Source organism: Entelurus aequoreus, linkage group LG05, assembly GCF_033978785.1.
Source record: "Entelurus aequoreus isolate RoL-2023_Sb linkage group LG05, RoL_Eaeq_v1.1, whole genome shotgun sequence".
In the NCBI taxonomy this organism is placed as follows: Eukaryota; Metazoa; Chordata; class Actinopteri; order Syngnathiformes; family Syngnathidae; genus Entelurus; species Entelurus aequoreus.
The window spans coordinates 3,048,455-3,070,346 of record NC_084735.1 but is presented as its reverse complement, the minus strand read 5'-3'; the positions used below and the strand labels follow the sequence as shown (position 1 = coordinate 3,070,346).

The window sequence follows — 21,892 nt, the reverse complement described above, 5'->3', positions numbered from 1 at the left end:
TGCTTACGGACTGTATCCCTTGCAGACTGTATTGATATATATTGATATATAATGTAGGAAGCAGAATATTAATAATAGAAAGAAACAACCCTTTTGGGTTGGTGCATTAATTGTAAGTGTATCTTGTGTTTTTTATGTTGATTTAATAAAAATAAAAATAAATAAATCAAATAAACCGATACTGATAATAAAAAAAAACGATACCGATAATTTCCGATATTACATTTTAACACATTTATCGGCCAAGAAAGAAAGAAACAACCCTTTTGGGTTGGTGCATTAATTGTAAGTGTATCTTGTGTTTTTTATGTTGATTTAATAAAAATTAAAAAAATAAATAAAATAAACCGATACCGATAATAAAAAAAACGATACCGATAATTTCCGATATTACATTTTAACACATTTATCGGCCGATAATATCGGCAGGCCGATATTATCGGACATCCCTAGTTTTACCCTTTAAAATCGTTTATAATCATATTTATTTTTATATTGGTTTTGTATTTATTTTTAATTTTTTTGGTTTTTATTCAGTCATTGGTGGAGCTAAGGATAATATTTGAATATTGTTTTTAATATTGTTGTGCAGCACTTTGGAAACATTTCTGTTGTGTAAATGTGCTACACAAATAAAGTGGATCGGATTGGATTGAATTTTCCGTTTTCCTTGTCAAAATTTCGACTTGCGCAGATTAAAACGACGACTTTTATTATGACACTGACAAAATTCTACGTTTTTCCTGTGAAATTGTGACCTTTTTTCCTGTGAGATTCCAACACATTTTTCACAACAGGCTTTTTTATATTTGCATAGTTTGAATATATTATTAATGTTGTAAATACACTTCTTTATATATCTAGAAAGGCTGGTCCTAAAGAGGGAGGCATTATTTCGGAGGGTCTCAAGAAGGTAAGAAATACACAAATGTGTGTGTGTGTGTGTGTGTGTGTGTGTGTGTGTGTGTGTGTGTGTGTGTGTGTGTGTGTGTGTGTGTGTGTGTGTGTGTGTGTGTGTGTGTGTGTGTGTGTGTGTGTGTCCAAGGAAAGCAGGGTGAAAGGTCAACAGGATCAGGTCCAAAGGGAGTTTGGGGGGGAAAAGATCAGAAGACCTGCTTAGGTTGGACAAACCTATCATCTACAGTTGCCATGGTTACTCAGTGTCATCGCCGAGCAGCCTGCCGCTCTCCAGGTCAGTGGACAAGGAAGTGCCCGAGGAGGAGGCGGAGCCGCGCCGCTGAAACTGTCGGGACTGCACCCCGTAAAAGAAACAAAAGGCCTGGCAGCATGCAGAGACACACAAACAAAGGAGGAGAAAGACGCGGTTAATGCCGCCACTTCCTGTCGCCACGCCCCCGCCCGCCTCACCTCCTCGATGTCGGCGTTCCGGCGAGCTTTGTAGATGAACTCGCCGATGGCCACGAACACGGAGAGGACCAGGCCGGCGGCCAGCACGATGAAGATGCCGCCGATGTTCTCCACGCCCAAAGCGTTGGCCTCCTTGTTGTCCTCCTCCGGGCAACCGTTGCCTCGCCACCACTTCTCCTTCATCATGTGCAGCTTACCCTCCTCCTGGAGCTGCAGGATGGCGATGGTCACCTTGTCCCGGTACGGAGAACCTGGACCATATGAGCGGGAGGTCACGCCTTGGGACTAGGGATGGGTGCCGAATCCGGATGTCACGCCCCGGTTTCAATTTTCAACGCCCACCAAGAAACGCTTTTCCCGGAACTGCGCTAGCTTGATGCTAATATACAATGGCTTTCCCCATAGACATGCTACTGATTAGCATCCCTGGGGGGTTCCATATCACAGAATGATAAAAAACTAATAAAAGAAATTCAAACAGCAAAATATAAATAAAATAAATACAAATTTTGTATATACAGTATATATATATATATATATATATATATATATATATATATATATATATATATATATATATATATATATATATATATATATATATATATATATATATATATATATATATATATAAACACTCCACAAATCCAACAAAGATAGACGTTACACGCCCGGTTTAAATTTTCAATGCCGACCAAGAAACGCTTTTCCGAAACTGCGCTAGCTTGATGCTAATATACATTGGCTTTCCCATAGACATGCTACTGGTTAGCATTAGCGATTTTACATGGCGATTTCAACACCTCCAAATTTGTTGACAAAAACTACAACTAATCATTAGTAATGTTTTATTTTTTATTTCAGACCCAGGGGGATTTATATCGCAGAAGAAAAAACATACTACAACGATAAAAAACAAAATAAAATAAATTCAAGCTGCAAAATATAAATAAAATTTAAAAAAATATTATATATATATATATATATATATATATATATATATATATATATATATATATATATATATATATATATATATATATATATATATATATATATATATATATATATATATATATATATATAAAAGTAAAAAAATAAAAATTCTCCACAAATCCAACAAAGATAGACGTTACACGCCCGGTTTCAATTTTCAATGCTAACCAAGAAACGCTTTTCCGAATCCGCGCTAGCTTGATGCTAATATACATTGGCTTTCCCATAGACAGGCTACTGATTAGCATTAGCGATTTTACATGGCGATTTCAACACCTTCAAATTTGCTGATAAAAACTACGACTAGGATGGACGTTACAATCAAATAACTGGTGTGTCATAAGTACAATACTTAGAGTATGTACGTTTTGTAGGGCGCAACACAAGACTGAACTAAATAGCCAACACAACATAAACGGTACACCACCACCATCTCACGTCTTGGATTTGAAACCGCAACTGCAACTTGTCGTCGCACAGTCCTTCTCAAATAGCGAGGGTGACGGTTCGATGCCGGGGCGGGGGGCACGGTGGAGGCGTGCTTTTGTTTTTCCGTACTAGAATACGGCGAAGCGTACGTAGCGCTCGGCGTAACTGAAGAAGGCGAGGAAAGACCGGTGTGTTTTCTTACACTTAATAAGAATGCAATGTTATGCAGAGGTGTACTTATGACAATTTTATAGACAATGATGCTATTTATCACTGAAAATGGCACCAAAATTGGGGAATTGGTGCCGTATCGGTTCAAATGTGGACCCATCCCTACTTTGGACGCAGGTTTTAGTCAATAATTGACTCAATCGGTCCGTAGTTGTCCCTGAAAAGACTTTTCAAGAACTGTTGTCACTTCTCTCACCTATTGGCGTCCCCACGCCGTAGCCCTTGGAGTCGATGAGTCCTCCGATCTGCGTGAGGTTACAGTTCCTCTGGCTGATGTACTCGATGCTGGTGGACTCCATCAGCATGGCGTAGTCGGTGGTGAGCACGCGGGTGATGCCCTCCCGGTTGTTCTTGACCAGGGCCGTGGTCTTCCTGCTGCTCATGAAGGCCCACATCTTCTCGTAGGTGGAGATCTTGGATTTCTGCCACACACATAAAAACATGAGTGTGTGTGTGTGTGTGTGTGTGTGTGTGTGTGTGTGTGTGTGTGTGTGTGTGTGTGTGTGTGTGTGTGTGTGTGTGTGTGTGTGTGTGTGTGTGTGTGTGTGTGTGTGTGTGTGTGTGTGTGTGTGTGTGTGTGTGCACTTGTCTCACCGTCCTTGTGTGGACATACACTTGATAGACCACCTTTCTGTGAGGATCTTTTGACTTGTGAGGACATTTGCCTGGTCCTCACAACTACAGAAGTAAAATATTTTTTTTAATTTGTGTGTTTTGCATTCTGAAGTGAGGTTGCAACTAGGGATGTCCGATAAATGTTTTAAAATGTAATTATTGGTATCGTTTTTTTTTATTATCGGTATTGTTTTTTTTTTTTTTTTTTTTTTTTATTAAATCAACATAAAAAACACAAGATACACTTACGATTAGTGCACCAACCCAAAAAAAATATCGGTATCGTTTTTTGTTTTTTTTAATTTAATTTTTTAATTAAATCAACATAAAAAACACAAGATACACTTACGATTAGTGCACCAACCCAAAAAAAATATTATCGGTATGGTTTTTTTTAAAATTATTTGTAAAAAAATTTTTATTAAATCAACATAAAAAAACACAAGATACACTTACGATTAGTGCACCAACCCAAAAAAAATATTATCGGTATCGTTTTTTTTTTTTAATTTTTTTTTTTTTTTTTTTTAAATCAACATAAAAAACACAAGATACACTTACGATTAGTGCACCAACCCAAAAAAAATATTATCGGTATCGTTTTTTTTTTTTTTAATTAAATTTTTTAATTAAATCAACATAAAAAACACAAGATACACTTACGATTAGTGCACCAACCCAAAAAAAATATTATCGGTATCGTTTTTTTTTGTTTTTTTTTAAATTTTTTAATTAAATCAACATAAAAACACAAGATACACTTACGATTAGTGCACCAACCCAAAAGAAATATTATCTGTATCGTTTTGTTTTTTTTAAATTTAATTTTTTAATTAAATCAACATAAAAAACACAAGATACACTTACGATTAGTGCACCAACCCAAAAAAAATATTATCGGTATCGTTTTTTTTTTTTTAAATTTAAATTTTTTAATTAAATCAACATAAAAAACACAAGATACACTTACGATTAGTGCACCAACCCAAAAAAAATATTATCGGTATCGTTTTTTTAAAATTGTTTTAAATTTTTTAATTAAATCAACATAAAAAACACAAGATACACTTACGATTAGTGCACCAACCCAAAAAAAATATTATCGGTATGGTTTTTTTTTAAATTATTTTTTTTAAATTTTTTTATTAAATCAACATAAAAAAACACAAGATACACTTACGATTAGTGCACCAACCCAAAAAAAATATTATCGGTATCGTTTTTTTTTTTATTTTTATTTTTTTTATTTTTTTAAATCAACATAAAAAACACAAGATACACTTACGATTAGTGCACCAACCCAAAAAAAATATTATCGGTATCGTTTTTTTTTTAAATTTTTTAAATTTTTTTAATTAAATCAACATAAAAAACACAAGATACACTTACGATTAGTGCACCAACCCAAAAAAAATATTATCGGTATCGTTTTTTTTTAAATTGTTTTAAATTTTTTAATTAAATCAACATAAAAAACACAAGATACACTTACGATTAGTGCACCAACCCAAAAAAAATATTATCGGTATCGGTTTTTTTTTTTGTTTTTAAAAAAAAAAAAATTTAAATCAACATAAAAAACACAAGATACACTTACGATTAGTGCACCAACCCAAAAAAAATATTATCGGTATCGTTTTGTTTTGTTTTTGTTTTTTTTAATTTTTTTAAATCAACATAAAAAACATAAGATACACTTACGATTAGTGCACCAACCCAAAAAAAATATTATCGGTATCGTTTTGTTTTTTTTTAATTAAATTTTTTAATTAAATCAACATAAAAAACACAAGATACACTTACGATTAGTGCACCAACCCAAAAAAAATATTATCGGTATCGTTTTTTGTTTTAAATTTTTTTATTAAATCAACATAAAAAAACACAAGATACACTTACGATTAGTGCACCAACCCAAAAAAAATATTATCGGTATCGTTTTTTTAAAATGTTTTTATTTTTTATTTTTTTAAATCAACATAAAAAACACAAGATACACTTACGATTAGTGCACCAACCCAAAAAAAATATTATCGGTATCGTTTTTTGTTTTAAATTTTTTTATTAAATCAACATAAAAAAACACAAGATACACTTACGATTAGTGCACCAACCCAAAAAAAATATTATCGGTATCGTTTTTTTAAAATGTTTTTATTTTTTATTTTTTTAAATCAACATAAAAAACACAAGATACACTTACGATTAGTGCACCAACCCAAAAAAAATATTATCGGTATCGTTTTTTTACATTTTTTTTAATTTTTTTAATTAAATCAACATAAAAAACACAAGATACACTTACGATTAGTGCACCAACCCAAAAAAAATATTATCGGTATCGTTTTTTTAAAATGTTTTTATTTTTTATTTTTTTAAATCAACATAAAAAACACAAGATACACTTACGATTAGTGCACCAACCCCAAAAAAATATTATCGGCATCGTTTTTTTAAATTTTTTAAAATTTTTTAATTAAATCAACATAAAAAACACAAGATACACTTACGATTAGTGCACCAACCCAAAAAAAATATTATCGGTATCGTTTTTTTTTGTTTTTTTTGTTTTTAATTTTTTTAAATCAACATAAAAAACACAAGATACACTTACAATTAGTGCTCCAACCCCAAAAAACCTCCCTCCCCCATTTACACTCATTCACACAAAAGGGTTGTTTCTTTCTGTTATTAATATTCTGCTTCCTACATTATATATCAATATATATCAATACAGTCTGCAAGGGATACAGTCCGTAAGCACACATGATTGTGCGTGCTGCTGCTCCACTAATAGTACTAACCTTTAACACTTCATTTTACTCATTTTCATTCATTACTAGTTTCTATGTAACTGTTTTTATATTGTTTTACTTTCTTTTTTATTCAAGAAAATGTTTTTAATTTATTTATCTTATTTTATTAATTTTTTTAAAAAGTACCTTATCTTCACCATACCTGGTTGTCCAAATTAGGCATAATAATGTGTTAATTCAACGACTGCATATATCGGTTGATATCGGTATCGGTAATTAAAGAGTTGGACAATATCGGAATATCGGATATCGGCGAAAAGCCATTATCGGACATCCCTAGTTGCAACTCTCTACTCCCATCTAGGGCTAGATATATATTTTTCATCATTCTAGCTATAGTGGAAAGGGGGGCCCTCACAACCTACTAACTAAACGTGGGTCCACACAAAGTAGGCAAGACATGTATGTGTGTGTGTGTGTGTGTGTGTGTGTGTGTGTGTGTGTGTGTGTGTGTGTGTGTGTGTGTGTGTGTGTGTGTGTGTGTGTGTGTGTGTGTGTGTGTGTGTGTGTGTGTGTGTGTGTGTGTGTGTGTGTGTGTGTGTGAACGTTAAGTCAGACCAAACGGGGGCAGCTGTGCTCTAAATCTAATCCGGCTGATTCAATTTGTTGGAGCCATCAAACAGAGGCCGTCTTCTTATCCGGGCGCTCGTAATCCCAGGCTGCAATCTGCCAGGATGAAGCCCGGCGCAGGTCGCCCCTGCCGAGACGTGGCGCCGGGGGAAGGACGCGAGGTCCGGATCAGAAGGTTGCGTGTTGGAATCACCTCGGGGTCATGTGTCTGATCACACTGCCAAGCACGGGTGTCAAATTTGAGGTGGCCTGTCACTTCAATTAATGTGGTTTGCCACATCATTTATTAATTGACCGGCCACAGTATTTATCGTTGCCAGACATATCATCTAAGGCGGCCCGCCACCTCAATTAAGGTGGTTTGCCACGTAATTTATTAATTTAATGTGGCCTGGCACATCATTTAATGTGACCTGGCACATCATTTAACGTGGTCCGCCACATATTTGATCGTGGCCTGCCATATCATTTACGCTAACCCGCCAAATAATTTACTAATTGGCCGGCCAGATCATTTATTATCGCCTGCCACATCATTTGAGGTGGCCCACCCCATGATTCAATGTGGCTCGTGACATCATTTGACGCAGTCTGCCACATCATTTAATAATTGGCCAAGCGCATCATTTATTGTGGCCTGGCACATCATTTAATGTGACCTGGCACATTATTTAACGTGGTCCGCCACATATTTTATTGTGGCCTGCCATTTCATTTACGCTAACCCGCCACATAATTTACTAATTGGCCGGCCAGATCATTTATTATCGCCTGCCACATCATTTGAGGTGGCCCACCCCATGATTCAATGTGGCTCGTGACATAATTTGAAGCGGTCTGCCACATAATTTAATGTGGCCCACCCCATGATTAAATGTGGCTCGTGACATCATTTGAAACGGTCTGCCACATCATTTAATAATTGGCCAAGCGCATCATGTAATGTGGCCTGGCACATCATTTAATGTGACCTGGCACATCATTTAACGTGGTCCGCCACATATTTTATTGTGGCCTGCCATTTCATTTACGCTAACCCGCCAAATAATTTACTAATTGGCTGGCCAGATAATTTATTATCGCCTGCCACATCATTTGAGGTGGTCCACCCCATGATTCAATGTGGCTCGTGACATCATTTGACGCGGTCCGCCACATCATTTATTACTTGGCCAACCCCATCATTTCATGTGGCCTGCCACATCATTTTACATTGTCCGCCGAATCATTTAATTGGCCTGATATTTCATTCAAGATAACCCACCAAATAATTTATTAATTGGCCAACCACATAATTTCAAGTGGCCTTCCACATCATTTAACATGACCTGCCACATCAATTAATGTGGCTGCCACGTAATTTACTAATTGGCCAGGCCCGCCATATCATTTAATGAAGCTAACCCGCTTCATTTAAGATAACCCGTCACATTATTTAAATTGACCCACCACAACTATTAGAGTGGCTTACCACGTCATTTATCAATTGGCCAGGCCAGATTTTTATCGTCGTTGCCAGGTACATTATATAAGGTGGCCCGCCAAATGATTTATTGTTGCCTGCGACACATCACTTAAAGCAGCACGCCACATCATTTGGCACACCATTTTATGTGGCCCACCGGTTCATTTAAACTAACCGGCCACATCATTTAAATTGACCCACCACAACTATTAGAGTGGCTCACCACGTCATTTAATGATTGGCTAGGCCATATTTTTATTGTGGTCGCCTGGTAGATTACATAAGGTGGCCCGCCACCTCATTTAAATTGGCCCGCCACATCACTTAAAGTAGCCCGCCACATCATTTAAAGTGACCCACCACGTCATATAATGTAGCCTGCCACCTCAATTCAAGTGGCTTGCCATATCATTTATTAACTGGCCGGCCACATCATTTATCGTTGCCTGGCAAATAATCTAAAGTGGCCTGCCACTTCATTTAAACTAACCTGCTACATCATGTACTGTAAATTAGCCCGCTACATCATTTAATGTGGCCCGCCACTTCATTTAAACTAACCTGCTACATCATGTACTGTAAATTAGCCCGCTACATCATTTAATGTGGCCCGCCACTTCATTTAAACTAACCTGCTACATCATGTACTGTAAATTAGCCCGCTACATCATTTAATGTGGCCCGCCACTTCATTTAAACTAACCTGCTACATCATGTACTGTAAATTAGCCCGCTACATCATTTAATGTGGCCCGCCACTTCATTTAAACTAACCTGCTATATCATGTACTGTAAATTAGCCCGCAACATCATTTAAAGTGGCCCGCCACTTGCGATATAAAATCTAATCCATTATTATTATTATTATTATTATTTAAACTAACCCGCCACATCAATTAAGGGCTCTTGCCACATCATTTACTAATTGGCCGACCATATCATTTATCGTCACCCGTTACATCATTTAAATTGGCCCGCCACTTCATTTAAGCTAACCCGGCACATCAATTAAAATGGCCCGCCACTTCAATTAAGGGCTCTTGCCACATCATTTACTAATTGGCCGACCATATCATTTATTGTCACCCGCTACATCATTTAAAGTGGCCCGCCACTTCATTTAAGCTAACCCGCCACATCACTTAAAATGGCCCGCCACTTCAATTAAGGGCTCTCGCCCTTAATTGGCGGGTGACCATTTATTGTCACCCGCCACGTCATTTAGTGTGGCCCACCACTTCATTTAAGCTAACTCGCCACTTCAATTAAAATGCCCCGCCACATCAATTAAGGGCTCTCGCCATATCATTCACTAATTGGCCGACCATACCATTTATTGTCACCCGCCACATCATTTAAATTGGCCCGCCACTTCATTTAAGCTAACCCGCCACATCACTTAAAATGGCCCGCCACTTCAATTAAGGGCTCTCGCCACATCATTTACTAATTGGCCGACCATACCATTTATTGTCACCCACCACTTCATTTAAGCTAACCCGCCACATCAATTAAGGGCTCTCGCCACATCATTTACTAATTGGCCGACCATATCATTTATTGTCACCCGCTACATCATTTAAAGTGGCCCGCCACTTCATTTAAGCTAACCCGCCACATCACTTAAAATGGCCCGCCACTTCAATTAAGGGCTCTCGCCCTTAATTGGCGGGTGACCATTTATTGTCACCCGCCACGTCATTTAGAGTGGCCCACCACTTCATTTAAGCTAACCCGCCACATCACTTAAAATGCCCCGCCACATCAATTAAGGGCTCTCGCCACATCATTTACTAATTGGCCGACCATACCATTTATTGTCACCCGCCACATCATTTAGAGTGGCCCGCTACTTCATTTAAGCTAACCCGCCACATCATTTAAAATGCCCCGCCACATCAATTAAGGGCTCTCGCCACATCATTTACTAATTGGCCGACCATATCATTTATTGTCACCCGCTACGTCATTTAGAGTGGCCCGCCACTTCATTTAAGATAACCCGCCACATCACTTAAAATGGCCCGCCACTTCAATTAAGGGCTCTCGCCACATCATTTACTAATTGGCCGACCATATCATTTATTGTCACCCGCTACATCATTTAAAGTGGCCCGCCACTTCATTTAAGCTAACCCGCCACATCACTTAAAATGGCCCGCCACTTCAATTAAGGGCTCTCGCCACATCATTTACAAATTGGCCAACCATACCCTTTATTGTCACCCGCCACTTCATTTAAGCTAACCCGCCACATCAATTAAGGGCTCTCGCCACATCATTTACTAATTGGCCGACCATATCATTTATTGTCACCCGCTACATCATTTAAAGTGGCCCGCCACTTCATTTAAGCTAACCCGCCACATCACTTAAAATGGCCCGCCACTTCAATTAAGGGCTCTCGCCACATCATTTACAAATTGGCCAACCATACCCTTTATTGTCACCCGCCACTTCATTTAAGCTAACCCGCCACATCAATTAAGGGCTCTCGCCACATCATTTACTAATTGGCCGACCATATCATTTATTGTCACCCGCTACATCATTTAAAGTGGCCCGCCACTTCATTTAAGCTAACCCGCCACATCACTTAAAATGGCCCGCCACTTCAATTAAGGGCTCTCGCCACATCATTTACAAATTGGCCGACCATACCATTTATTGTCACCCGCCACTTCATTTAAGCTAACCCGCCACATCAATTAAGGGCTCTCGCCACGTCATTTACTAATTGGCCGACCATACCATTTATTGTCACCCGCCACTTCATTTAAGCTAACCCGCCACATCAATTAAGGGCTCTCGCCACATCATTTACTAATTGGCCGACCATACCATTCATTGTCACCCGCCACTTCATTTAAAGTGGCCCGCCACTTCATTTAAGCTAACCCGCCACATCACTTAAAATGGCCCGCCACTTCAATTAAGGGCTCTCGCCCTTAATTGGCGGGTGACCATTTATTGTCACCAGCCACATCATTTAGAGTGGCCCGCCACTTCATTTAAGCTAACTCACCACATCATTTAAAATGCCCTGCCACATCAATTAAGGGCTCTCGCCACATCATTTACTAATTGGCCGACCATACCATTTATTGTCACCCGCCACATCATTTAGAGTGGCCCGCCACTTCATTTAAGCTAACCCGCCACATCACTTAAAATGGCCCGCCACTTCAATTAAGGGCTCTCGCCCTTAATTGGCGGGTGACCATTTATTGTCACCAGCCACATAATTTAGAGTGGCCCGCAACTTCATTTAAGCTAACTCACCACATCATTTAAAATGCCCTGCCACATCATTTACTAATTGGCCGACCATACCATTTATTGTCACCCGCCACGTCATTTAGAGTGGCCCGACACATCACTTGAGGTTGTTTTAGGGTAAGACCCAGGACACGTTGGGAAGACTATGTCTCCCGGCTGGCCTGGGAACGCCTCGGGATCGGGATCCCCTGGGAGGAGCTTGACGAAGTGGCTGGGGAGAGGGAAGTCTGGGCTTCCCTGCTTAGGCTGCTGCCCCCGCTACCCGACCTCGGATAAGCGGAGGAAAATGGATGTATAGATTGTGTACCTAATGAAGTGGGCGGCGCGTGCGTATGTGTCAGTATCCATAGCGACAACAAACGGGAGCCCACCTTGAAGAAGGTCATGGTGGAGCCGTCCCTCACGGCGCCGTACTCGATCCTGGTCTGCTTGGCCAGGTCGTCGGCCGAGTCGATGGGCGCGTCCATTCTCTCCACCGTGAGGAAGGCGGCCAGGTTGGCCGTGTAGGAGGAGATGATGATCAGGGTGAAGAACCACCAGATGCCCCCCACGATGCGCGTGGAGAGGGCCTTGGGCATGAGCTCGGAGCCTGGCACACAACAACACGGCGTCAGGTTGGTTGTGGTCCACTTGCCTTGCTAGTTAGCACTATTTCAATATCTTTGCATTGCGTAGCATTTAAGAAGTTAAAATAGCACTTTTTGAAATGATGACATTAGCTTGCAGCAGTTAGCATTTGGCTAAATCTCGCTAGCTAGCATTAGCTGCTAACTGTAGTTATTGCAGCAGTTAGCATTTGGCTAAATCTCACTAGCTAGCATTAGCTGCTAACTGTAGTTATTGCAGCAGTTAGCATTTGGCTAAATCTCGCTAGCTAGCATTAGCTGCTAACTGTAATTATTGCTGTTTTCCCCTGATGATATCCATAGTTACAAATAATACTTCTTGTGAAACATTTAAGAGTTAGTGGCACAGTTTAGACAGAAACAACAAGTTAGCTGAAGTTAGCCGTTTGAGCTAGCTTCAACCCTTTAGCAGGCTTTAGCATTCAGATGTAAACATAGTTAAATCATGGATAAAAAGCAACTACAAATAGTAACGCACTAAGTTCCTCTTTTAAATGACTAATGTTGTAATCAAAGGCTAAACAAATCCACAATGTTCATTAGTTAAAGCAGGTTGTGTCCAAAGCTTTTCCACTGAAAAACTGAAGAATCAAAAGCATGCGGCGGCCATTTTGATATGTATTATTTTCAAAAACAATACTATATATTTTTTTTTTCAACTTCAGATCTATCTCTTGATATAAGGTTTACTTTTTTAAATGTTTCATGGCATCTTTTCTTTATAACGGTTTTTTTTTGTGTTCCATGCCCGTTTAGTCAAAACTTGTTTTTCATGGCAAAAACTGTTGAAATGTTCAGGGACCCAAAAGGTTCCCATTCAAAGTTTTTGGAGCCTTAAATATGTCAATAATTCATTGAAAAAAAATATATTGATTTTGACTCATTCATTTTTAAGCAAATATTCCAAAATAATATTGAATCAAAAACAAAGTTATGAATATTTGACCTATTCGAGGCTCCAATTACTTCACATGTAATATTCCACTTTGAAAATCTGTCAATTATAAGTTTTAATGTTTTTGTTTTCTTTGTTGTATGCCTTTATTGTCATAGAAAACTGTTTTTTATAGCGAACACACAACATTTTTCACATTAAATATTTTAAAGTGTAATATTTGATGTGAAGTAATTGGAGCCTTAAATATGTCAATAATTCATAACAACATTAATTTTGATTCATTATTATTTTTTTAGCAATGTCAGTTTTTGGGGGGTTTTATAATCTCACTAAAATTTTATTTTTATTTATTTACTTTCAACACCTAAATCTCTAGATGGACATTATAAGTTTGAATGTTTTTTGTTTTGTTTGTTTTATGCCTTTTTTGTCATAGAAAATGGAAAAATCTGCAATATTTTTCCAAATAAATAATTCAAAGTGTAATATTTGATGTGAAGTAATTGGAGACTTAATTATGTCAATAATTCATAACAACATTGATTTTGATTCATTATTTTTTTTTTTAGCAATGTCAGTTTTTGGGTGGGTTTTATAATCCCACTAAAATGTTCACATACAATAAAAGTGTTAAAATAAGTCATGCATTATTTTTATTTATTTACTTTCAACACCTAAATCTCTAGATGGACATTATAAGTTTGAATGTTTTGTTTGTTTTATGCCTTTTTTGCCATGGAAAATGGAAAAATCTGCAATATTTTTCCAAATAAATAATTCAAAGTGTAATATTTGATGTGAAGTAATTGGAGCCTTAAATATGTCAATAATTCATAACAACATTAATTGTGATTCTTTTTTTTCTTTTTTAGCAATGTCAGTTTTTGGGGGGGTTTTATAATCCCACTAAAATGTTCACATACAATAAAAGTGTTAAAATAAGTCATGCATTATTTTGATTTATTTACTTTCAACACCTAAATCTCTAGATGGACATTATAAGTTTGAATGTTTTGTTTGTTTTATGCCTTTTTTGCCATAGAAAATGGAAAAATCTGCAATATTTTTCCAAATAAATAATTCAAAGTGTAATATTTGATGTGAAGTAATTGGAGACTTAATTATGTCAATAATTCATAACAACATTGATTTTGATTCATTTTTTTTTTTATATAGCAATGTCAGTTTTTGGGTGGGTTTTATAATCCCACTAAAATGTTCACATACAATAAAAGTGTTAAAATAAGTCATGCATTATTTTGATTTATTTACTTTCAACACCTAAATCTCTAGATGGACATTATAAGTTTGAATTTTTTGTTTGTTTTATGCCTTTTTTGCCATAGAAAATGGAAAAATCTGCAATATTTTTCCAAATAAATAATTCAAAGTGTAATATTTGATGTGAAGTAATTGGAGCCTTAATTATGTCAACAATTCATAACAACGTTAATTTTGATTCATTATTATTTTTTTAGCAATGTCAGTTTTGGGGGGTTTTATAATCTCACTAAAATGTTCACATACAATAAAAGTGTTAAAATAAGTCATGCATTATTTTTATTTTATTTACTTTCAACACCTAAATCTCTAGATGGACATTATAAGTTTGAATGTTTTGTTTGTTTTATGCCTTTTTTGCCATAGAAAATGGAAAAATCTGCAATATTTTTCCAAATAAATAATTCAAAGTGTAATATTTGATGTGAAGTAATTGGAGCCTTCAATATGTCAATAATTCATAACAACATTAATTTTGATTCTTTTTTTTTTTTTTTAGCAATGTCAGTTTTTGGGGGGTTTTATAATCCCACTAAAATGTTCACATACAATAAAAGTGTTCAAATAAGTCATGCATTATTTTTATTTATTTACTTTCAACACCTAAATCTCTAGATGGACATTATAAATTTGAATGTTTTGTTTGTTTTATGCCTTTTTTGCCATAGAAAATGGAAAAATCTGCAATATTTTTCCAAATAAATAATTCAAAGTGTAATATTTGATGTGAAGTAATTGGAGCCTTAATTATGTCAATAATTCATAACAACATTAATTTTGATTCATTATTATTTTTTTAGCAATGTCAGTTTTGGGGGGTTTTATAATCTCACTAAAATGTTCACATACAATAAAAGTGTTAAAATAAGTCATGCATTATTTTTATTTTATTTACTTTCAACACCTAAATCTCTAGATGGACATTATAAGTTTGAATGTTTTGTTTGTTTTATGCCTTTTTTGCCATAGAAAATGGAAAAATCTGCAATATTTTTCCAAATAAATAATTCAAAGTGTAATATTTGATGTGAAGTAATTGGAGACTTAAATATGTCAATAATTCATAACAACATTAATTTTGATTGATTATTATTTTTTAAGCAAAGATTGTTTTAAAGAAAAAAAACCGGCAGCTTTGTGTTATTAGAGTCAAAATCGCAATTTTTTTCCCGCGTTACATTTCACCTGTTTGCTCTTTTATTCCACTTTTTTAAGTTTTTTTTTTTTTTTTTTTTGTAATAGTATTTTTGGCTGTAAATGCCTACTTTTTGGACACCTGTGTTGGACTAAATTAGCACAGGTGACAGAGAGAGGGAAAAAAACAAAAAAATAGTTGTTGGACAACTTGTGTCAATTTGTGTCTGAAAATCAATAGACAAATGTAAAAAAAAATAATACAATTTTTTTTTTTTTTTAAATAAAAATAAAATAAAATTAAAAAAATTTTTTTTTTAAAAAGACTACCTTGACGCATGAGGGCACCCACACCAAACCAGAAGCTGTTGAGCAGAGTGAAGTTGTTCTGGATCAACGTGGAGGACGGGTTGCACGGGTGCGGGTTGTACCACTCGTACGGCGTGAACCTGCGGGGAACAACAGCCTCAGACGGGAGAGTCCACCCCGCAGCGTGGTGTGTCCACCCCACCAGGTGGTGTGTCGCTACCTGGCGATGACGAAGAGCACGCAGCTGACCCCGGTGCAGGCCAGCAGCACGTACATCCAGATGTCGGGGGACAGCGGGTTGAGGAAGGAGAAGACGCCCGGGTTGGTGCCGTTGGGTTTGCGGTAGAGAATGCTGATGCCCAGCGTCATGAAGGGCTTGGAGAAGTCGATGACCTTCTCGCGCACGTACGTGATGGTCAGCGGCGCCACCGCCAGGTCGGCCACCTGCGGGAGGACCAGGTGGGCGCGGGCGGACGAAGACCGAGGTGACGACGACGAGGAAGACTCACGTGGTCGATGAGCTCGCGGACCATGCCGTTCCAGACCCCCTTGTCGTTCTGGGCGCCGTACTTGCCGTCGGCCACCAGGCGGACTTCGTAGGTGAAGCCCAGGATGTTGGAGAGCTCCTTGAGGAGGTCCAGGCAGTATCCTTCGAAGCGGTCGTTGCCGGACAGATCCTTGTCCGACTTCTTGTGCATCACGTACGGGTTCTCCTGCAGCCATAGATGCTAACATTAGCATGCTAACTTTCTTAGACAATTCTACCTCAGTAGAAGCATTTAAGTCTCATCTTAAAACTCATTTGTATACTCTAGCCTTTAAATAGACTCCCTTTTTAGACCAGTTGATCTGCCGTTTCTTTTCTTTTCTTTTCTACTCTGCTCCGGGGTGGACCGCTAGCCTGTCCATCAGATGGGGACATCTCTACGCTGCTGACCCGTCTCCACTCGGGATGGTTCCCGCTGGCCCCACCATGGACTGGACTTTCGCTGATGTGTTGGACTTTCACAATATTATGTCAGACCCACTCGACACCGAGGATGTCGTTGTGGCTTGTACAGCCCTTTGAGACACTAGTGATTTAGGGCTATATAAATAAACATTGATTGATTGATTGATTGATTGATTGAATTCTGTAGCCGAAAAACCTCAGTCATATATATATTTTCTGAGTCATTTTAACTTTTGGACTTGACACATGCTAACTGTTAGCATTCTAATATTAGCGTGCTAACTTTTTTTCCACTAATTTTGCAGCCTCTCCAGAATTGTTTCATTTGGTACTCGACATGTTAACTATTAGCACGCTAACATTAGCGTGCACACTATTTTTCACACATTTTGTATCCATACCCTTCAGAGTCATTTACCTTGGTACTTGACACATGCTAACTGTTAGCATTCTAACATTAACGTGCTAACTTTTTTTAGCCAATTTTGTAGCCGTACACCTTTAGCTCGGTTGCTGACACAAGCTACATTAGCGTGCTAACTTTTTTTTTGCCAATTTTGTAGCCGAAAAACCTCAGTCATATATATATTTTCTGAGTCATTTTAACTTTTGTACTTGACACATGCTAACTGTTAGCATTCTAATATTAGCGTGCTAACTTTTTTTCCACTAATTTTGCAGCCTCTCCAGAATCATTTCACTTGGTACTTGACACATGCTAACTGTTAGCATTCTAATATTAGCGTGCTAACTTTTTTTCCACTAATTTTGCAGCCTCTCCAGAATTATTTCATTTGGTACTCGACATGTTAACTATTAGCACGCTAACATTAGCATGCACACTTTTTTTTCACAAATTTTGCAGCCATACCCTTCAGAGTTATTTACCTTGGTACTTGACACATGCTAACTGTTAGCATACTAACATTAGCATGCTAACTTTTTTCCACTAATTTTGCAGCCTCCAGAATCATTTCACTTGGTACTTGACACATGCTAACTTTTGGCATTCTAACATTAGCGTGCTCACTTTTTTTTAGCCAATTTTGTAGCCGTACATCTTAGTCATATAACTCGGTCGCTGACTCAAGTTACATTAGCGTGCTAACTTTTTTTTTGCCAATTTTGTAGCCGAAAAACCTCAGTCATATATATATTTTCTGAGTCATTTTAACTTTTGGACTTGACACATGCTAACTGTTAGCATTCTAACATTAGCGTGCTAACTTTTTTCCACTAATTTTGCAGCCTCTCCAGAATCATTTCATTTGGTACTCGACATGTTAACTGCTAGCATGCTAACATTAGCGTGCACACTATTTTTTCAGAAATTTTGCAGCCATACCGTTCAGAGTTATTTACCTTGGTACTTGACACATGCTAACTGTTAGCATTCTAACATTAGCGTGCTAACTTTTTTCCACCAATTTTGCAGCCTCTCCAGAATCATTTCATTTGGTGCTCGACATGTTAACTGTTAGCACGCTAACATTAGCGTGCACACTATTTTTTCACAAACTTTGCAGCCATACCCTTCAGAGTCATTTACCTTGGTACTTGACACATGCTAACTGTTAGCATTCTAACATTAGCATGCTAACTTTTTTCCACTAATTGTGCAGCCTCCAGAATCATTTCACTTGGTACTTGACACATGCTAACTTTTAGCATTCTAACATTAGCGTGCTCACTTTTTTTTAGCCAATCTTGTAGCCGTACACCTCAGTCATATAACTTGGTCGCTGACACAAGCTACATTAGCGTGCTAACTTTTTTTTTGCCAATTTTGTAGCCGAAAAACCTCAGTCACATATATATTTTCTGAGTCATTTGAACTTTTGGACTTGACACATGCTAACTGTTAGCATTCTAACATTAGCGTGCTACAATCTTTTTTTCCAGCAATTTTGCGACCGTACACCTCAGAGTCTTTTAACTTGGTATATGACCCATGCTAACTTTAGCACACTAACCCTTTTTTCCCAGCAATTTTGCGACCGTACACCTCAGAGTCATTTTAACTTGCCCATGCTAACTTTAGCATGCTAACTTTTTTTTTTTCCAGTAATTTTACGACCGTACACCTAAGAGTCATTCAACTCAGTACTCGACCCATGCTAACTGTTAGCATGCTAACATTGGCGTGCTAACTTTTTCCCACTAAATTTTGCAACCGTACACCTAAGAGTCATGTAACTTGGTATATGACCCATGCTAACTTTAGCATACTAACTCTTTTTTTCCAGCAATTTTGCGACCGTACACCTCAGAGTCATTCTAACTTGGTACATGACCCATGCTAACTTTAGCATACTAACTTTTTTTTTTCCAGTAATTTTGTGACCGTACACCTAAGAGTCATTCAACTCGGTCCTCGACCCATGCTAACTGTTAGCATGCTTCATTAGCGTGCGCACTTTTTTCGTACATTTTCCAGTTGTACCCTTTAGAGTCACTTACCTTGGTACTTGACAAATGCTAACTGTTAGCACGCTAACATTAGCGTGCTAACTTTTCCCCACTAAATTTTGCCACCGTACACCTCAGAGTCATGTAACTTGGTATATGACCCATGCTAACTTTAGCATGCTAACATTAGCATGCTAACTTTTCCCCACTAAATTTTGCCACCGTACACCTCGGAATCATTTAACTTGGTATATTACCCATGCTAACTTTAGCATGCTAACTTTTTTCCCCAGTAATTTTGCGACCGTACACCTCAGAGTCATTCAACTCGGTACCCGACCCATGCTGACTGTTAGCATGCAGATCCTTAAGCATAAAGACGACCCATATTCCCCCGTCGTGGTGATCCTCACCAGGATGGTGGTGACGATGAGCGTTCTGTTGGCGAGGGAGTCGGTCACATTGGCGTTCTTCTCCCGCCCGGGTTTATCCACGAGGTTCATGCCTTTGTACGAGTTCCACGCGGCGATCTGAAAAGGCACAAAAGCGGCTATAAATGTGGCGCACGGCACACGCCACGCGGGGAAAAGGGCATCACAATCGGTCGGGAAGTCAGGGGGTCTGGGGGGGGGGGGCGGGGTCACGTGAGGACAAGTCATTGGCACACTCGCCATCACGCTGGATCAGACATGTGACAGCTGCTGGACCCGCTAATCCCCTCGCTGCTAAAGAGCAACGCTGCCATGAACTTAAGTACACCAAACTCCATTAAAACACGGCCAGGCCATTTTTTTTACCGTTTTTCGACTATTTTTGGATGAAAACGACCTTCTTTTGTAGCATGACTCTTCTTCATTCTCAACTACTTCCTCGACAGGAAGTCTTATTTCCTGAGGGATGATATTTGAGGTCCGAAACATTTTGTGAAGTAGCATCGGGTATGGCATGAAAATGTTTATATTTTCGGGGTCCCGAAAATGAAAATTCAAAACTAGCCAACTTTAAAAATGAGGGGGAAAAAAACGAGCCCCTCCTACCAGTTTCACGTACCGACACGAAGATGGCTGGAGACGTCTACCATGACGGGACGCACATAAAAGTCTCAAAAACCCATACCTGAAAACAAACCGGAATTCGGCCATCTTGGTTTTCGTCATTCCATTTTTTGGCTAAAAAGAAAGTGGTCGTACTTTAACAAACTCCTCCTAGGAACTTTGACCAAATGAGTCGTGGTTGAAATGACAGATACTACACATATAGGTGATGATAAATTGCAAACTTTTTTTTCCTACGCCATAAGATGTGGGCGTGGCATGGCGCCAAACTTGGCTCCGATGGTTTTTGGCCATTTTTCGGCAAAAAATAGGGGTCCTAATTTAACGAACTCCTCCTAGGGACTTTGACCAAATGAGTCGTGGTTAAAATGACAAATACTACACATATAGGCGATGATAAATTGCGAACATTTTTTTCGTACGCCATAAGATGTGGGCGTGGCATGGCGCCAAACTTGGCTCCGATGGTTTTTGGCCATTTTTCGGCAAAAAAAAGGGGTCCTAATTTAACGAACTCCTCCTAGGGACTTTGACCAAATGAGTCGTGGTTAAAATGACAGATACTACACATATAGGCGATGATAAATTTCGGACACTTTTTTCGTACGTCATAATATGTGGGCGTGGCATGGCGCCAAACTTGGCTCCTATGGTTTTTGGCCATTTTTCGGCAAAGAAAAGGGGTCCTAATTTAACGAACTCCTCCTCGGGACTTTGACCAAATGAGTAATGGTTAAAATGACAGATACTACACATATAGGTGATGATAAATTGCCAACATTTTTTTCGAACGCCATAAGATGTGGGCGTGGCACAGCGCCAAACTTGGCTCCGATGGTTTTTGGCCATTTTTCGGCAAAGAAAAGGGGTCCTAATTTAACGAACTCCTCCTCGGGACTTTGACCAAATTAGTCGTGGTTAAAATTTCAGATACTACACATATAGGTGATGATACATTGCGAACATTTTTTTCGTACGCCATAAGATGTGGGCGTGGCACGGCGCCAAACTTGGCTTCTATGGTTTTTGGCCATTTTTCGGCAAAAAAAAGGGGTCCTAATTTAACGTACGCCTCCTAGGGACTTTGACCAAATGAGTCGTGGTTAAAATGACAGATACTACACATATAGGTGATGATAAATTGCGAAAAAAAATTGCCTACGCCATAAGATGTGGGCATGGCACGGCGCCAAACTTGGCTCTGATGGTTTTTGGCCATTTTTCTGCAAAAAAAAGGGGTCCTAATTTAACGAACTCCTCCTAGGGACTTTGACCAAATGAGTTGTGGTTAAAATGACAGATACTACACATATAGGCGATGATACATTGCGAACATTTTTTGCCTACACTATAAGATGTGGGCGTGGCATGGTGTCAAACTTGACTCCTATGGTTTTTGGCCATTTTTCGGCAAAAAAAAGGGGTCCTAATTTAACGTACTCCTCCTAGGGACTTTGAC

At 38.3% G+C, this 21,892-nt stretch overlaps 1 protein-coding gene across 3 annotated transcripts in view; it reads right to left on the bottom strand.

Annotated features, from left to right (window-relative positions):
- Nucleotides 1–21,892, bottom strand: part of LOC133650027 (glutamate receptor ionotropic, kainate 1-like) — a 73,926-nt gene that overhangs the window by 5,727 nt on the left and 46,307 nt on the right. For 2 of the 3 annotated variants that reach the window (XR_009826175.1, XM_062046779.1), the window contains exons 10-17: nt 19,792–19,908; nt 16,527–16,730; nt 16,238–16,461; nt 16,039–16,157; nt 12,141–12,358; nt 3,221–3,446; nt 1,369–1,619; nt 1,132–1,279 (exon numbers count right to left, since the gene is read on the bottom strand). Coding sequence is in view for 2 of the 3 variants with exons in the window: in XM_062046779.1 (XP_061902763.1) it covers nt 1,154–1,279; nt 1,369–1,619; nt 3,221–3,446; nt 12,141–12,358; nt 16,039–16,157; nt 16,238–16,461; nt 16,527–16,730; nt 19,792–19,908 (1,485 nt within the window). In the remaining variant the exon portion in view is untranslated. Of the gene's footprint in view, nt 1–920; nt 1,280–1,368; nt 1,620–3,220; nt 3,447–12,140; nt 12,359–16,038; nt 16,158–16,237; nt 16,462–16,526; nt 16,731–19,791; nt 19,909–21,892 lie in introns of those variants that run through there. The other variant, XM_062046780.1, reaches the window with a different exon arrangement.